This window comes from Balaenoptera ricei, chromosome 4 (genome assembly GCF_028023285.1).
Source record: "Balaenoptera ricei isolate mBalRic1 chromosome 4, mBalRic1.hap2, whole genome shotgun sequence".
NCBI classification, from domain to species: domain Eukaryota; kingdom Metazoa; phylum Chordata; class Mammalia; order Artiodactyla; family Balaenopteridae; genus Balaenoptera; species Balaenoptera ricei.
Genome location: NC_082642.1, coordinates 79036058 through 79053692, shown reverse-complemented (window position 1 = coordinate 79053692; position 17635 = coordinate 79036058). Strand labels below are relative to the sequence as shown.

Sequence of the window (17635 nt, the reverse complement as noted above, 5' to 3'; positions counted from 1 at the left end):
TTTTTAGTTTTTTAAGGAACCTCCATACTGTTCTCCACACGGGCTGTATCAATTTACATTCCCGCCAACAGTGCAAGAGGGTCCCCTTTTCTCCACACCCTCTCCAGCATTTGTTGTTTGTAGATTCTCTGACGATGCCCATTTTAACTGGTGTGAGGTGATACCTCATTGTAGTTTTGATTTGCATTTCTCTAATAATTAGAGATGTTGAGCAGCTTTTCATGTGCCTCTTGTCCATCTGTATGTCTTCTTTGGAGAAATGTCTATTTAGGTCTTCTGCCCATTTTTTGACTGGGTTGTTTTTTTTTTTTTTTAATATTGAGCTGCATGAGCTGTTTTTATATTTTGGAGATTAATCCTTTGCCCATTGATTCGTTTGCAAATATTTTCTCCCATTCTGAGGGTTGTCTTTTAGTCTTGTCTATAGCTTCCTTTGCTGTGCAAAAGCTTTTAAGTTTCATTAGGTCCCATTTGTTTATTTTTGTTTTTATTTCCATTACTCTAGAAGGTGGGTCAAAAAAGATCTTGCTGTGATTTATGTCAAAGAGTGTTCTTCCCATGTTTTCTTCTAAGAGTTTTATAGTGTCTGGCCTTACATTTAGGTCTTTAATCCATTTTGAGTTTATTTTTGTGTGTGGTGTTAGGGAGTGTTCTAATTTCATTCTTTTACATGTAGCTGTCCAGTTTTCCCAGCACCACTTATTGAAGAGACTGTCTTTTCTCCATTGTATATCCTTGCCTCCTTTGTCATAGATTAGTTGACCATAGGCTCAGTAGTTGTCACAACGGCTTAGCTGCTCCGCAGCATGTGGGATCTTCCTGGACCAGGGCTGGAACCTGTGTCCCCTGCATTGGCAGGTGGATTCTTAACCACTGTGCCACCAGGGAAGTCCCTGCATTTGTATTTTTAATGTATGCCAGTTTAATATGTATTTTTAAAAATTTGCCAGTTTAATAAGTTTTTTAAAATGTCATCATATTGCTATTTTAACTGGTGTTTCTTTGATCACTGGTGAAGCTCAACATTTTTTCACATTTTATTGGACAACAAAACTTTTTTATGCCCTTCGCCCATATTTCCAACAAAGCTTTAGTTCTACATAGAGACTGGAAACAGTTTCTTGGTACTATTGTCTTCCTTCGGTCCCTTGGACACAAGCGTTTTCTGGATCAAAGGGAAGTGACCAAATTTATAGAATCTTAAGAATCTGATTGTTACGCTGGTCTGGCAAAGAGGTGAAGACTTGGACAGTAATAGCGGTGTGGCTGTCTATCCATTTTCCACAATCACAATCAATTGATGGTATGAATTCCCTTGTTTTAAATCCTTTTTATTCTTACTTTAAGAATATAAACTAAACTCTTCACCAGAGTCTTACATTCTAATAAGGATCTGGCCCTGCCTACCTCTTAAACCTCATTCCTTGCAATGTTCCTCTTTAGTCACTATGTTCCAGACTGATCTTTTTTCAGTTCCTTGAACAAGTCATTTCCCTCCTCAGTTCCTCTGTGCTTGCTGTTCTCTTTTGCTTGGAATGTTCTTCCCAGGGCTGGTAGCGTCTTATTTTCATCTCTGCAGATAGATATTCCCTGACCACCCAATAAAAAGTAGGTTTCCCTTCTGTTATTCTTCCTATAACATTCTATTCTTTCCCCTCATAGCACTCACATACCTATCACAATTTGAAATTATATGTTTGATAGTTTGTTTACTTAATTACTGTCTAGCTCTCTTACTAGATAGTAAGCTACATGATGTTAGGAACTATTTTTTTGTTGTTGTTCACCAGTGTATACTTGGTACCAAGAATAGTGTTTGGTCCAAAGCAGGCATACATTATATATTGGCTGAAGTAATGAATCACTTAATACTAGGGTATAATAACAAGATTATTGGAAAATGGGCAATAATCTCCTCAAACAGATTCATTTATATTAGGATTATTTATCACCTCTCTGCACTTCTGAGACATATTAATCTTCATTTAATTTGTAAGTTTAATTTAGAAGATACTCTTTTGAGAAATGCTGCTATCACCAAAAATGGAAATCTCATTTTTTAGCATTTAATTTGAATCTAACATATTCATAACAGGGAGCTAATACTCTTTAAAAATGGACAAATGAAAACAGGGCGTTAATACCAGTGTCCCTATTTCACTAAATGGCATGTAAAACAAATCTCCAATTTATAGTGGGAATCCAAAATCATTAAGCAATGCTTAATGGTTAACAGAAAATTATGACCAGTAAGCATAAATGTCATTTACTGAATAATTTCTTCGAAGTTGTAAATACTTCCATCTGACTTTATTTGTAAATTTATCCCAAAGACAAAACATTTTCTTAGACAATTCTAAAAACCAAGAAATAAAACCAACTCCAAGTACCAGGGAAAATATCAGCTTATTTCTTTTAATTCTCTCCTTTTGTGATTATTAAAGGATGAGTAGGCAGCTATGTTTACTTCCAATCCCCTTCTTCTTCAGATATTTACCTCTTACTGAAAAAACAAAAAACTCTGATACTGGACTAATGTACCTGGCTCTTTACTGATAAGTGATGATAAATCTAATTCTGAAAAGATATCGAGCACTACATAATAAGACTTTCTAATGAGTCTCCAAATACTCTTGGTTTTTGAAGTGTTAAAAGGAATAACAAGTGGAATGTTTCTGGCACATAATAATGTGTTATGTTAGCTTATTACTATCTCTCAAGAACTCTAAACCCTGTTAATAATATACTAATGTTAAAACTAAAATCTAGTAAATCTTCAATTATACTTCTTTGAATTTATATCAAGTTGCTGTTGACCAAGAATTATTATTTTTAAAATGAATAGCAAGTTAATTTCTTCTAATGCTAATCAGTGCCAATTAAGATAGTTATTTGCTACTCTAAATTTAATAAAAGATTAATCAAAGATAAAATTACTCCTATTCTATTCTATTCTATTGGAATAACATTTGTTGAGAAAATATAATAGCATGATGAGAACTTCAGTTGAAATTAGCTTCTCAAATGTATTTTATCTGTGAGTAATATATAGCAAAAGCAAAACAGAAAATCAGACTTTCAAGGTCTACTCTTTGGACCTATATTTCAGATTGAGCTACTGTAAACCTGAGGTGGAGGGGGAGTGGAGATAAGGAAAGAAAGAAAGAAATTTGAGTTATTTCTTTTCATTTGCTTTCAAAGAATAAAATGCTTATTCCAAAGGAAAGCAGGCTTCCTGGGGGAATAACTCCAATCATGTCTGTGCAGACCTGTTGGGAGGCAATTGATGTGTCACATTTTTGTTTTTCACCAGTTGTGAAAAACAGAAATGAGATTAACAGAGGCAAGAAGAAAGACTTTATCCACCAAACCACAGTTTTGAGGGTAACTGTTGCATCCTGTTGAGTCAGAGTCAGTAACTAAAGAAGTAAAAGTCAATCATCTCAAGTCCTGGAAAAGGATGAAATAAAAAGCTATTTAGGGGCTTCCCTGGTGGCGCAGTGGTTGAGAATCTGCCTGCTAATGCAGGGGACACGGGTTTGAGCCCTGGTCTGGGAAGATCCCACATGCCGTGGAGCAACTAGGCCCGTGAGCCACAACTACTGAGCCTGCGTGTCTGGAGCCTGTGCTCCGCAACAGGAGAGACCGCGATAGTGAGAGGCCCACGCACCACGATGAAGAGTGGCCCCCGCTTGCCACAACTAGAGAAAGCCCTCACACAGAAACAAAGACCCAACACAGCCAAAAATAAATAAATAAATTTAAAAAAAAAAAGCTATTTGACAGAAGGATCACATTACAAGGGCAGTGAAAAGCTTCAAATGTATTCAGTATCTACTGAGGGTAGGAAGCAACAGGTGGAAGTTGACTGGCAACCTCAGCTTGATTTTGAAGTCACTGGGACACATACCTCTGCTTCTCTCCATGCACTGGTTAGGAACTTAATAACCAAGGGTGATAGATTTTCAAAGGAAATTAAAAGAGCAAAGTAGAACTTTCATGAAATTAAGTTTGATAAAAACCATCATATATAGAATTAGTATTTTCATTTTAAATTCTCTTACAATTAAAAATGTGAATGGCTCATACATGGTAAGAAATCTTAAGTTAGCACAGCGAACATAGTATAGATATATTTTAAAAATCAGCTTTGCCAGGTTTCAATAAAGCCAGAATGCTAAAAATAGAACAGACTGTAGGCAGGAAAACTGAGGGTGATGACGGTTCTAAAAACTTGAATTCAAATACTGGCCCTCCCTCTCTGAGCTACATACAGTTCCTTCAGCTAAACTTGTGAAGATTAGCATAAACACATCTAAAGCATGTATTTGATAAATTTCATTTTCTCTTTCCTTGCATTACCAACCCACTAGATCTTTTTACAATATCTTAGCTAGAAAAACAAAGGAGACAGACAGCTAGAGGAAAATTTAAGAAATCCGAGATAGTTCTCATTCTATTTTGCTTCATTAATTAGGAAGCATCAAACAGAGATTTTCAAGAGGATCTGATCAGTAATCTCACTTGGGTTTTCCTAAAGAATGAACAGGTTGAGTCATCTCTCCTGCCCTGCAGAATGGGATAGCCTCAGAAATAAAGCTGTCTTTGACATATAGATCCAATTTCAAAATAATTTCCCTTTTCTCGATGCTCTGAGAGCAGGCAGGAAGAAAGTCAATGAAACAGATTACTGTCTTTCTTGTGTGAGGTATGGGGATGTGGGAACATGGCAACCAATGTAGTATAAATGTCTTCAAAATTCAACACCCTTTCATGGAAAAAATCCTCAACAAAACATGGAATAAAAGGACACCTCCTAAACATGATATAAAGATTACACACAAAAAGCCTACAGTTAACATTATACTTAATAATGAAAAACTGAATACTTTCTCCCTACGATCAGTACCAAGACAAGGATGTCTATTTTTACCATTCCTATTCAACGCTGTACTGGAGGCCAATGCAACAAGGCGAGAAAAAGAAATAAAAGGTATAAAATTGGAAAGGAAGAAATAAAACAGGCATTATTTGCATTTGATATGATTGCCTATGTATAAAATACCAAAGAATCTACAAAAAAGTACTGGTACTAATAAGTAAGCCTAGTAAGGTCACTGGTCACTAGATACAAGATCAACATGCAAAAATAAATTGTATTTTTATATTCTAGGAATGAACAATTAGAAATTGAAATATAAAACAGGGACTTCCCTCGTGGTCCAATGGTTAAGAATCTGCCTTCCAATACAGGGGACATGGGTCCGATCCCTGGTCAGGGAACCAAGATCCCACATGCCGTGGGGCAACTAAGCCTGCGCACCGCAACTACTGAGCCCACGTGCTCTAGAGCCCATGCACCACAACTAGAGAGTCTGAGCGCCACAACTACTGAGCCTGCACACTCTGGAGCCCGTGTGCCACAACAAAGAGCCCACACACTGCACAGAAAGATCCCGCATGCCGCAATGGCGATCCCATGTGCCACAACTAAGACCTGATGCAGCCAAATTTAAAAAAAAGAAAGAAAGAAATATAAAACAGTAAAATACATAATAGCATCAAAAGTCATCAAATACTTAGAAATGAATCTTACAAAACTACCACAAGATTTATATGCCAAAAACTATAAAACACTGATGAAATGAATCAAAGAAGATTTAAATAAAGTTGGAGCTATACCATGTTAATGGATTGGACTCAATATCACTAAGATGTCAACTCTCCCCAGTTGATCTATATATTCAACACAATCCCAATAAAATCCAAGCATGATTTTTTTTTGTAGAAATTGACAGGCTGATTTTTAAATTTATATGGAAAAGTAGAATAGCCAAATGTTAGAAAGAAGAACAAACTTTGAGGACTCACTACCTGATATCCAGATTTACTATAAAGACACAGTATTGGAGCAAGGATCGATACATAGATCAATGGAACAGAATAGAAAGTCTAGAAATAAACCCACATATACATGGTCAATTGATTTTTGACTAAGGTACAAAGGCAATTCAATGGATAGCCACATGCAAAAGAAAGAACCTCAATCTTATTTCACATGCTATTAAAAATTAACTCCAAATGGATCAGTGGTTGCCAGGGATTGGAGGGTGGAGGAAAAAGCTGACTACAAAGAGCTATGGGGGACTTTTGAGGGAGGTGATGATACTGCTCTATGTCTTGATTGTAAAGGTGGTTGCCAAAACTTGCAGAAAGTGAATTTTACTGTTTATAAATTATGTATTAAAATACATAATTGCATATATAACTGTGTTTTTTAAAAAAGGAAAAAAGTCTATTTTAGCCCCTGAGGACTATCTAGGAAGAAAGAAAAACATCTAATTGGTAATATCCAGGCAATAATACACATGTAATCACAAGTTATTTATCAACAGGATGTAACTGAAACAGAAAAAACACTAAAGTGCCCCAAGATGTAAAGCCTTAAGTATCTGCATAAATAAGATTCCCCCATCTGCATTTGAATTCAGCTTGGAAAGATTCTAGAACTCACAGGGCCTGTTTTTCCTTTCCTAAATGCAAACAAGGAAGCATTCTGGATGACTAATAAAATTTTCAATCCAGAAACATATTGAACATCTTTACGTTCATCTGTATGTCCTGCAGACAGCTCTAACTCCAACAATGAATTCTCTGCCTTATTCCCAAATACGTTCTTTGTTCATTGTTTTCCATCTCAGTAACTGGTACCACCATCCATTTGTGTTTAAACAAGAAATCTGGGTGTTATCTTTGACTCCTCCCTGTCTTGTCTGCCCCACCAACCAATTTATTTATCACCGAGTCCTGATAATTCTACCTCTCAAATATAGGATCTCTGCTGTAAAGCAGAAAAGAGTATATAGAACTAGAACTTGAGCATAACTGAATCTAGAAGGTGAAAGACAGTGGTATGAGATGAAGTTAGTGAGGTAGGCAGGGACCATATTAATTATTTTGATTTCTGTACTCATCTCAAACACATCTCAAATATGTATTCTTTTCTCCGTCCCAGCTTCCACCATCCTAGTACAAGTTACCATTCCTTTCCTCAAAATTATTTCAATATTCTTGGTCTCCCTACATCTATTCTTGTTTCCCTTTCAATTCATTTTCTGCACTGCAGTTCTTTTAAAAGTACTATTCTGAAAAAAAAAATACTATTTTGATCATATCTTTCCTTCTTTAAAGCCCTTCAATGTCTTCCTGTTTCTTTACCACAAACATAAAAATAATTAATATGGTCCCTGTTTACCTACTAATTTCATTTAATACCATTCTTTCAGCCTCTAGATCCAATCATACTCAATGCCTAGTTCCAGCAGAGATGCTTTGTTTATTCTATATATTCTTCCCTGACTGGAATACTCCTCCTCCTGCCTACCCTTGCACTTAAACTTTATCTTGTTTATTTCCTTCAGAGGCAGCTAACATGGCATTTTGAGGAAGTCTTCCATGACCTCTCATGTCTAGATTAGGTCTACTCATTATCTGCTCTTACAGCACAGTTCATCTGTAAGTACTTGTGGTATAATAAAAGATATTATTTGGTCTTTGTCCCTGGTTCCTGTCTCGTAGTTCCTAAAACTCTTGGACTCTCCTGAGTGAAAAGAGTGCCTTTTGAATGCTAATGAGATGACTGGTACCTGGGGACCCCTAGATAGTTTCAGGATGGCAGCTGGTCACCAGAAAGATCAAGCCATGACTAGAGGGTTAGAACGTTCAGTTCTCCCCTCCCTGTCCTTCCCCCAATCCCATGTATGGGGAGGAAAGAGGGGCTAGATATTGAGTCTAATCACCAACAGCCAGTGATTTAATCAATCATGGCTATGTAATGAAACTTCCAATAAAAAACCCTAAATGTTGAGGTTCAAGGAACTTCTGAATTGGTGAGCACACTGATATACTGGGAAGATGGTATGCCAAGAGAGGGCACTGAAGCTTTGGGCACCCTCTTCCCCCCATGCCTTGCCCTATGCACTTCTTTCATATGGCTATTCCTGAGTTGTATCCTTTATAATAAATGGGTAAACGTAAAGTATGTTCCTAAGTTCTATGAGTTGTTCTGGTGAATTATCAAACCTGGGGAAATGGGTCATGGGGACCCGTACATTTGTAAGTCAGATAGAAGAGCATGTAATCTGGGCACCCCATTTGTAACTGGTGTCTGAAGTGAGGACAGTCTTATGGGAATGAACCTTTAAACCTGTGGAGTCTGACGCTAATTCCTGGTGGTTAGTGTCAGAATTTAATTGCATTACTGGACATCCAGTTGGTATCCAAAGAACTGACAGAATTGGTGTCAGAACTGATGATGGAAAAGACACCAACTATTCAGTGTCAGAAAGAACTTAAGAACACTTTCTGAAAATCTGTTTATAATTTCATTGGTCATAAACTCTACAAGACAAATGTCCTATCTATAATTGTATCCCCAGCACTTAGCACAGTGCCTGGCACACAGTTCCATTATCTATTGGATGAATATATAAACTAACGCCTATCACTGGAGTGTAGAAATTCTGAACTGTTACCTGGGAGAAGCTAGGTCAGGGTTTTTTTTCCCTGGGTCTGATTTTGACTTAACACTGAAAGCTGATAAAACAAAGAGAAAAAAGCAACAGGTCCAACTTTTCACTATGTGACGTTAAGGTCAACTACAGGATAGGGTGGCATAGAGGAAGGACCAGGAAACAGCAAATTAAGTAAATTTGCTGAGGCCTATAGGACCTGAAAAAAAGTGAGGCCAGGCCTAAAAGACACTGTTAAGAAAAGACCATCTGAAAAAAAAAAAGAAAAGAAAAGACCATCTGCATCTTGCCATGAAAACAAGTCTTACCTGTGATGGGGTTATTCTTCCCTTTTTAACTTCAGATGAATTTTCACTCAACTTTCCTACTTTGTTAATTGAGCTGCATTTGTAGCACGTCCATCTTGTTTGCCCCTCAATTTCTACAGTGCACTCCTTGCTTTGCAGACAGAATGAGTGATACAAATGGCCACAGCTGCAAAATGAAGGCAACCAATTGACACTTTTCATTATCATAAAATCATAAACCTAAGTTGTGTTAGAGTGTATTTAAAAGTGATAAATATTTCCAATAAGCTGAAATGCACTGATGGGGTATAGGCTAAGAAACAAGGAAGGGGATTTACTTGTTGCTGTCCTCTCTTTTTTAAAATCCAGACTCACGTATTTGCACACTTAAGTTATGAGCACGAACAGCATCACAGTTCTCTGATTACAAACCACCAGGGGATGAGTTGAACTTCTGTTCATTTCTCAAACTATGAAACATTTTTAGACAGTTTGAAAAAAAGTCAATTGGGGAAAATCATAATTATATAAGTAATTTGATAATAACATGAGTGGTCTGCCTCATCAAATTCAGGAGTCATGATTTGATTAATAAGCATTTACAAAAATGTCAGTGTTACAGTAAATTCTAACATTATTCCTATGAAGAAATTCCCTACTGAATACACTAAGTTCCCAAATAAGCCTTCCAGAAATGAGTGTTGAGTATAATTCTAAGTCATCTTCACTGATTCCTCCTCATTTCTCCAACCTGAAATCTTGGACCACCTCAGACATCAATCCTTTTCTCTTTGATAGTCTTTATAATCTTCCTTTTCTCTATCCTCCCCCACATATATATATATATGGAGATATATATATATATATCCATCTATCCATCCATCCTTTCTCTTCTGTAGTCTTTCTCTTCTATACTCTTCTTTCTACAGCCATCCTTGCTCCTTTAGTGATTACTTCCAGTTCCATAGCTTTAAAATACCACCTCCATCCTGGTGACTGCCACATTTATACCTTCAGCCCAGACTTCTCTCCTCAACCGCATCTACCTGTCTCAAGACCTCTACTATGGATATTTAATAGGCATCTTAAATTTAACATGCTCCAAATTCTTGATTTCCACCCCACTCCACCCCCACTGCATGCTCTCATCCAACCTTCCACATCTAAATAATGGCAACTACACTCTTCTAGTTTCTCAAGCCAAAAACTATTCTTTCTTTCACACCTCATATACAAACTATAAATAGATCTTATTAGCTATACCTTCAGAATATATCCAGAATCCCACCACTGCTTACTTCATTACAATCATCTTGGGCCATCTCTCACTTGGATTACTGCAATAGCTTAACTGGTCATTCTATTTTCACCCTTGGCTTTCTACAGTCCATTCTCACCACGGCAGTCAAAGTGATCCTTAAGACAGAGGTCAGCTCAGGTCAACGCTATCCTCAAAAACATCCAATGGCTTTTCATCTCAGAGCAAAAGTTTAACTCTTTATAATGACCCAGTTCCTACATGATTTAGCCGCTGAAGTCATCTCTTATATTTTGCCTTCACTCTGCTCAGGCAACACTAGCCTGCTCCCTTCACTACCCATCAAGTATGCCTAGCACATGCATCATGGTTTCTGCACTTGTTGATCCTCTGTCTGGGGCACTCTCCCCCTGATATTGCATGGCCACTTCCTTTAGGTCTCTACTCAAATGTTACTTAAACTTCCCTAATAACTCTTTATATATTAGTAGCTCCCAACGTTCTCTCTCCTCTATACCATGTTTTATTTTATTCATGGTAATTATTACCTTTTTATTAATTAATTTTTAAATTGTCTGTCCATAATCACCTTAACAGTGTTGCTTTCCCTGACCACACTTCATAAAATATCTTCCCCCACAAACACTATATATCTCACTTAACATGTTTTATTTTTTTCCGTGTTAGTCACTATCTGGCATTTTACTTAACTGTTTGCCTCTTTTACTAGAGTGTAAACTCCGTGAGAGCAGAACCTTTGTTTTGTTCATGTGGTACCCTACCCCCTTGAACAGTACCTGACATATAGTAGGTGCTCAATAAATACTTGTTGAATGAATGGGCTGTTTGTGTGATGAAAACTACTTCCTCTTCCAACCACCAAATCTACCAATCTTCCTGTATCTGTAATAATAGAAGCTAACACTTATATAGTGCTTACTATATGTCAGCATGGTTACAAGTGTCTTATGTAAATTATCTCATTTAATCTTCACAAAACCCTATCAAGTAGGTATCCCAATTTACAGATGAAGAAACTAAGACGTAAAGAGATGAAATAACTTGTCAAAGTCTCATAGCTAGTAAGTGGCAGAGCCAGGATTTGAACTCAAGATTTAAAGTCTGGCTCCAGAGTCCATCTTATATTGCCTCTATCCATATATTCTGGATGAGCTGTCTCCTCCTGAGATCAAACCTTCCATTTTTGCACTAAACTTCCTTTCTCTTTGTACTGTGGCTTTAAATATCATTTACATGCTGATGATTTCTAAATTTATATTTCCAGGACATGTCTCTGACTAGAATAACTGTCTACCTGACATTCCTACTTGAATGTTTAAAAGGGCATCTCAAACCTAACATCTCCAAGACAAGACTCTTGATTTCCCCAGCTCCTCACGCCTGTTCCTTCTCGTCTTAGAGGATGGTACCACATTCATCCAGTAGCTCAGGCCGAAGATGTTTTCCCTTCTCACTTCACATCTAATACATCAGAAAGTTAACACTTCCCTTAAAATATATTCTGAACCTTCACTCCTACCTCTCTCATTCTGCTCAAATGTCACTTCCTTAGACATATTTTTCCTCATTACAGTGTCTTAAAATAGCACTCTCACCCTGAACGCTTCTTCTTTCCATCCTCTTACCCTGTATTTTATTTCTCTCCATAGTTCTTATTACTCTGTATTTATTTACCGCCTGACCACCCTAACACCCTTTCCTCCTGACTCCCACGCAGAATGTAAGGTCTATAAGGACAGGAACTTTGTTTTGTTCACTGGCAGAACGATTGACTGGGGCTGTGTGTCCACATGTATTTCTGCCTGGCAATACCATACACGCACACACACCATATGTGTCACATTTCCTTCCCTTTCTTACCTAAAGACAATAATTTCATCAGCCATTTCTTGGCGTCTCCTGTACTGCTGCAAACAAATAGAGCAGTAATCCTGCTTGGGATTCAGTCCTCTGGTGACTGAAGCTCTCAGGTTACACAGTGACCAATGGAGATCTTGGTTTAGAAGGCTAGTCGTTGTTTCCAGCAGGGTCTATGAAAGACCAATATAAAAAATAAGCCAACAAAAAATTGTTCATAAAGTGAAAGAGACAGAGATGAGTGGAAAATACCACTTGTTTCATTTTCAACCACAATTGAATTGGAATACACTATAAAGGCATAAAACTGATCAAATAAACATCAGAACACCCCAAACTTAAGTGGTTAACTTTAATGTGCAGGGTACTGATAAGTGCATATATCAAGATTCTCAAAATAATTATTAAAAGGCTGTCACTAGTTACTACTGAGAAATGTGTGCTCTGCCATTCTGTGGATTAATTCAGTACTGATGGCTTTCAGATGACTAGATAAACCCAAATCTACTTATTTATTACATTTATATGATGAGTTCTCTCTGAATGGCTCAAAGTTGTGTTGTAACAAATAATAATAAAAAAAAAAATCCCTGAGTTTTAAATAGAAACTGCCTCCATGGCGATATTTCACAGTAACCTTTCACTGGAAAAGCTAATGGCCATTACTCAGTTTTCATCTCCCTTGGGCAGAGAGATCACTGTTTCCTGAACAGCACTTACAAGCCATTTGACTCTACTCAAGACTGTGACATCTGTCATTAAGTCACATAAAGTTATTTCACAGCTATCACATTAAGTCATTTTAAGGCTCTCTGTGTTTATAAACTATTGTTTACTTACTTCAATGTGCAGCTGGGTTCTTTTCTGTCAGTCCCAAAGGGGAAGATATACTGCCCATCCTCCTTGCTACACAGCCTGGTCCTTTAACTTTATCTATAACGCAGAACTTTCAGTTCTAATGGTCTGTTTTAATTCTTTCCAATCAACCCCATCTTTTCCTCCTCTTCCAAAGTTCACAAAAAATTTCTGTCTTTCATTCAGCTTTCCTTCTGCCACCAGGGAGTCTGTGCCTGAAGGGGGATCAGCTTCCTTGGGCTATGCTTACTTAGCAAAACTGCAGTTCTTACAACATCCTAAGAAAAGCTCTACCACCCAAATTTTTCTTTTTCTTCTACCAAAAATGTAGACAGTGTATCTAACATGCCTAAGTGGCACTTTTCCTAGGTGGCTTCATGAGTCACTTTGAAGTACATGAAGAAAAAATTCTGTATACCAAGCTGGCTCTTACTGAGAATTAGAGCTATAGGCAGTTTTGGGTTAAGGGAAGACTAATGACCATTTTTGGTTAGTGGCAATTATCTGTTTCAGAATGTTTAAAAGAACACTAATTTATTTTGCAATTTTTCTATACTCATGTTTCCTTTTCAATGAGTTATATCTTTGCATTTCATTACTTTCCAAGAAAGTATCTTATATTTTTCATTTGGAAAAAAAAATGTATGTCCCACTGCCAATGAATCAAAAGAATAAAATGAATCCAAACTTGATGCATTTCCACATTCCAGAATATATGTGTATGTGTATATAAAATATATATTAATTAAGGTCAAGAGAAATTTAAAAATTAAAAAGCCATACACTTCAATCTATCAAACTTCCACTAAACAGATGGTAATTTTTAAAGAAAAAGTATAGGTGCAAAGAAAAAAGAATAGCTTCTTTCCACCTTAGAATGGGCTTAGAAATAGAAAGTAGCTTACCTGTTCATAGCTAAAGGTATCCAACATTCCCAGAATAAGTCCCTGGATTTCTCCAAGTTTTCCTTTTCCATAAACTGGGTCCTAGAAAAAAGTTGCAAAAAATTATAATTCTATTCTTGCTATTTTAAAATTACTTTAAAATACAAGTTATCTGAAAAAGCCAAATACTCTTAAGTATTTTGTCTACAGTCACAAAATATTTATTCTTCCATGAACCTTCTGCTGGAAATGCACATTGGTCTCCTCAGGCCATCAGAAATATTTTGGAAAAATAAATAAAATTTAAATGATCCAAGGCCCTTGCTTAACAACCGTCTTTGCAAGTCTAATTAAATTTCACTCTGGTTTTGTTTCTGCAGCAAGCTTCCTCTCCTTCTTATTAAACATCACCTATCCCCTTTTGAGCTCTTATTTATCTGCCACATTAAAACCAAAGTACTCATGAATACTCAGAATCTGTCCAACTCCTCCTGTGACCCACATTTGGCCACCTCCTGGTCCAAACCAACTAAGTTACATCAGTTTAGGAGATGAGTTTCTGAATCCAAGCAACTTTCAGTTTTCCAAAGCTTTTCTCAATAAAGTCACTACTGATAAACAACAGATACCTAGACACCCAATCTTCCCTCCATTGCTTTTCATATGAAGTATGCCAACTTGTTTATTGTACACAATTTGAAAAACACTGATGTGTACAAAAATAAAACCGAACTGAAATCCAACCACCTGGAGATAAACACTTTTGATTTTTTGAGATATATCCTTCCAGTCTTATTTCTGGGGAAGTAGAGAGAGGGATGTATTTCTTAGTGTACAAAATTCGAGTATTTCACATAATACTTTCGTAACTTTCTTTTTCTTAATAGTATGTTGTGAGCAGTTTCCCATATTATCAAATACTTTGTAATAGTAAGAGTATGAATCATGTGAAAATGCCATGTGTTATTCAACCATTCTCTGTTGTCGGGGATTTAAGTTTCCCTCCCCATACTCCACATTTAAGTCCCACCCACTATTATCAAATGCTAGTGGCTGTAAATTTTGGTCTGAATCTCTGAGTCTTTCTTAAGAGGAGATTTCAAGAAAGGGGATGAATTACAGACTCAAAGAGTATTTTTACGGGTATTGATATCAACACTTCACCCTTGAATAACATGGGTTATAAGTGAGCAGGTCCACTTATATGCAGATTTCTTCCAATAAGTATATAGGAAAAACTTTTTGAGATTTGCAACAATATGAAAAAACTCACAGGTGAACCATGTAGCCAAGAAATATCGAAAAAATTAAGAAAAAGTTAGGGTTGTCGTGAATGCATAACATATATGTAGATACTAATCTATTCTTACACAGGCATAAGGTGAGTGATATTTAATATAAAATTAATAATCTGTTAGTTTTCTTACTGTTTTATAACTTTGCTTTTAAAGAATTACATTACTGTATAGTATGCCCCTCTCCCTCTCTGTCTCTCCTGTAATTGGAGAAACTGTGTATCAGCCTATCATCACAGGTAGGATGTTTTTAAAAAAAAATTAACAATGTTCCAATACTGTATTATGAATATGACTATAATATCATTAAAAATTTTAATGCCATAAAAATTTTATAACAATTCATTCATTAGTGTATTGGCTAGGCTACTATGAAGCAACCATATTGATTACACTAGGCTACCATGAGGCAATCACATTGCTGCTTCTTTGTTATCACAATGCATGAATTGTCATACCTGTAAATGTGAATTTTTTTCACATTATCTTTTCATTTTTAATGTCTAGTGTTAGTAATACATATAGTATCAACGGAGTTTTGTCTCATATAATATTGATGTAGGTACTACAGACAATTCATCTTGTAAACAGATGATGTAAACTTAGGCTATTGATAAATACAGTACAGTACTGTAAATGCATTTCTCTTCTTTATGATTTTTTGAATAACATTTTCTTTTCTCTAGCTTACTTTATTACAAGAATACAGTAACAATACATATAATGTACAAAATATGTGTTAATCGACTGTTTATGTTACTGGTAAAGCTTCCAGTCAACAGTAGGCTATTAGTAGTTAAGTTTTGGGGGAGTCAAAAGTTATACATGGATTTTCGACTGAGCAGGGGGGTCAGTGTCCCTAACTCCCACGTTGTTCAAGGTCAACTGTAGTGCGTAATTGCTCTACCAAAAAGTTGTATTATGCAATTTTTATCTCCATCAGCACATTTGTGCGCCCATTTTACTGCACCTTTGGCTAGGCTGGGAATTATAAAAATTTGCTAATAAATATGTATGTCAAGTCTATTAATTTACTGTAACGTGAGGCTATATATGACATAAATGTCTCTTCCATGCTAAATAGGGGAATCCAACTACACAGTAATGATAAAAGTAGCTGCTATTTATTAACTGCGTAGCACACACCAAGTACAATGCTAAGTATTTTATATATACCACATCACTGAATTCCTTCCAGAACATTTATAAATGAAGAAATTCAGGCTCAGAAAGGTTAGGTAAAATTCTCTAAGAACGCAACACTATTAAGCAGATAAGCTGGGATTTGAATCTAGGCACTTCAGAAACTATGTTTTTAAATAACACTACACTGGTCTCCCAAGGATGGACACATAAACTAATAAACTAAATAATAAATTAATGTTTACTAGATGAGTAACAAATATGAATAACTAAATGATAAACTAATGTATGCTGGAAAGTATGGGTAACATTTCTGGTTACTTATTAGGGAGTAAGGATTATTAAAATCTTGGTACAGTAACTGTGAGTTCAGATGTTAAGAAAAAAAAAAAAAAAGACTGTGGAGCAAGAAAAACTTAGGAGACAGGTTCAGAAATGTGAGAAGAAATTTGCGTTCCTGCACTTGTTACAACATAGTCTTAGGATTTGCTTTTTTTTTCTCTCTTCTATGCTCTGATGTTGTTTCTTAAAGACTGGATAGATGCGGTTTCTAAATAAGATCAGTTTGCAGTACTTTTAGCTGGTCAAGAGCAGCACCAGATTATCTGCCATAGGTTCCTGGTCCCTGATGCTGAGGTTATGCTGAAAAAACCAAAGGTAGAGAATAACTACACATTTGTTTACTAATTAACAAGTTTACTTTGGGCTTGAACAGATCACTTAAATTTACTGGGGAAATCTGTTTCACTAAGCTAAAGATACCTGTGAAACATGTGCAGAGCATTTGCAAAAGACAAGACTACAGATATCTCAGACTAACTCTACCAGAACAACTCAGGCCATATACTCACAAGATAATCTTTAAATTTTCTTTGCATAAAAATAGAACCATGTTAATGCTTCTGAACTTACACTCAATTATGCTTTTGGTCAAGCTCTTAGTAAATACATTTACTTCTCAAAGTATCAATGGAGAGTGTAATACTTCATTATAAAAACGTTGTAATAGCTATTCTAACACGTCCACACATACACAATACACATTAACATAGCTCTAGCACAGAAAACTTCTGTCACTTGTTTATAACAGGGTGGTTTGGGGAATAAAGAGGTCTTGAAAATGTTAAATTCTGGGAAAAGGAAGAAATCTTTATAGGTCATGTCTATATTTATATCAGTACATTTCACTTTAATATGCATACTTTAAAAGCAAAATCATGAAAATAACCTCATGCTGGGACAACATATAAATTATACAACGCAAAAGGGAGCTCAAGGCTTCTGGCACAGCATGTACACAATCCACTAGCTTTTCAAATTATTTTCCAAATATGTCAGCTGGATTCTTCAGCAATAAATAACTGCTGAGGCTTCTCTTTAACTTGTTCGTAAACTACAAAAGAAGAGCACATTTAGGTACTTCAAATAAACTTGTTTTTTAAAAAGCACATTATAAAAACATGTGATGAGCACTCTTTTCCCCATTGTTTTCTTTCTTTTAAAT

The 17635-nt window shown here is 36.1% G+C and overlaps 1 protein-coding gene across 3 annotated transcripts in view; it reads right to left on the bottom strand.

The window, feature by feature from the left end:
- The window catches only part of VPS8 (VPS8 subunit of CORVET complex), a 288065-nt gene that overhangs the window by 76527 nt on the left and 193903 nt on the right, over nt 1–17635 (bottom strand). For all 3 annotated transcript variants that reach the window (XM_059920698.1, XM_059920699.1, XM_059920700.1), the window contains 3 exons: nt 13715–13795; nt 11958–12127; nt 8840–9005 (listed from right to left, as the gene is read on the bottom strand). In XM_059920698.1, coding sequence (XP_059776681.1) covers nt 8840–9005; nt 11958–12127; nt 13715–13795 — 417 coding nt within the window. The remainder of the gene's footprint in view (nt 1–8839; nt 9006–11957; nt 12128–13714; nt 13796–17635) is intronic.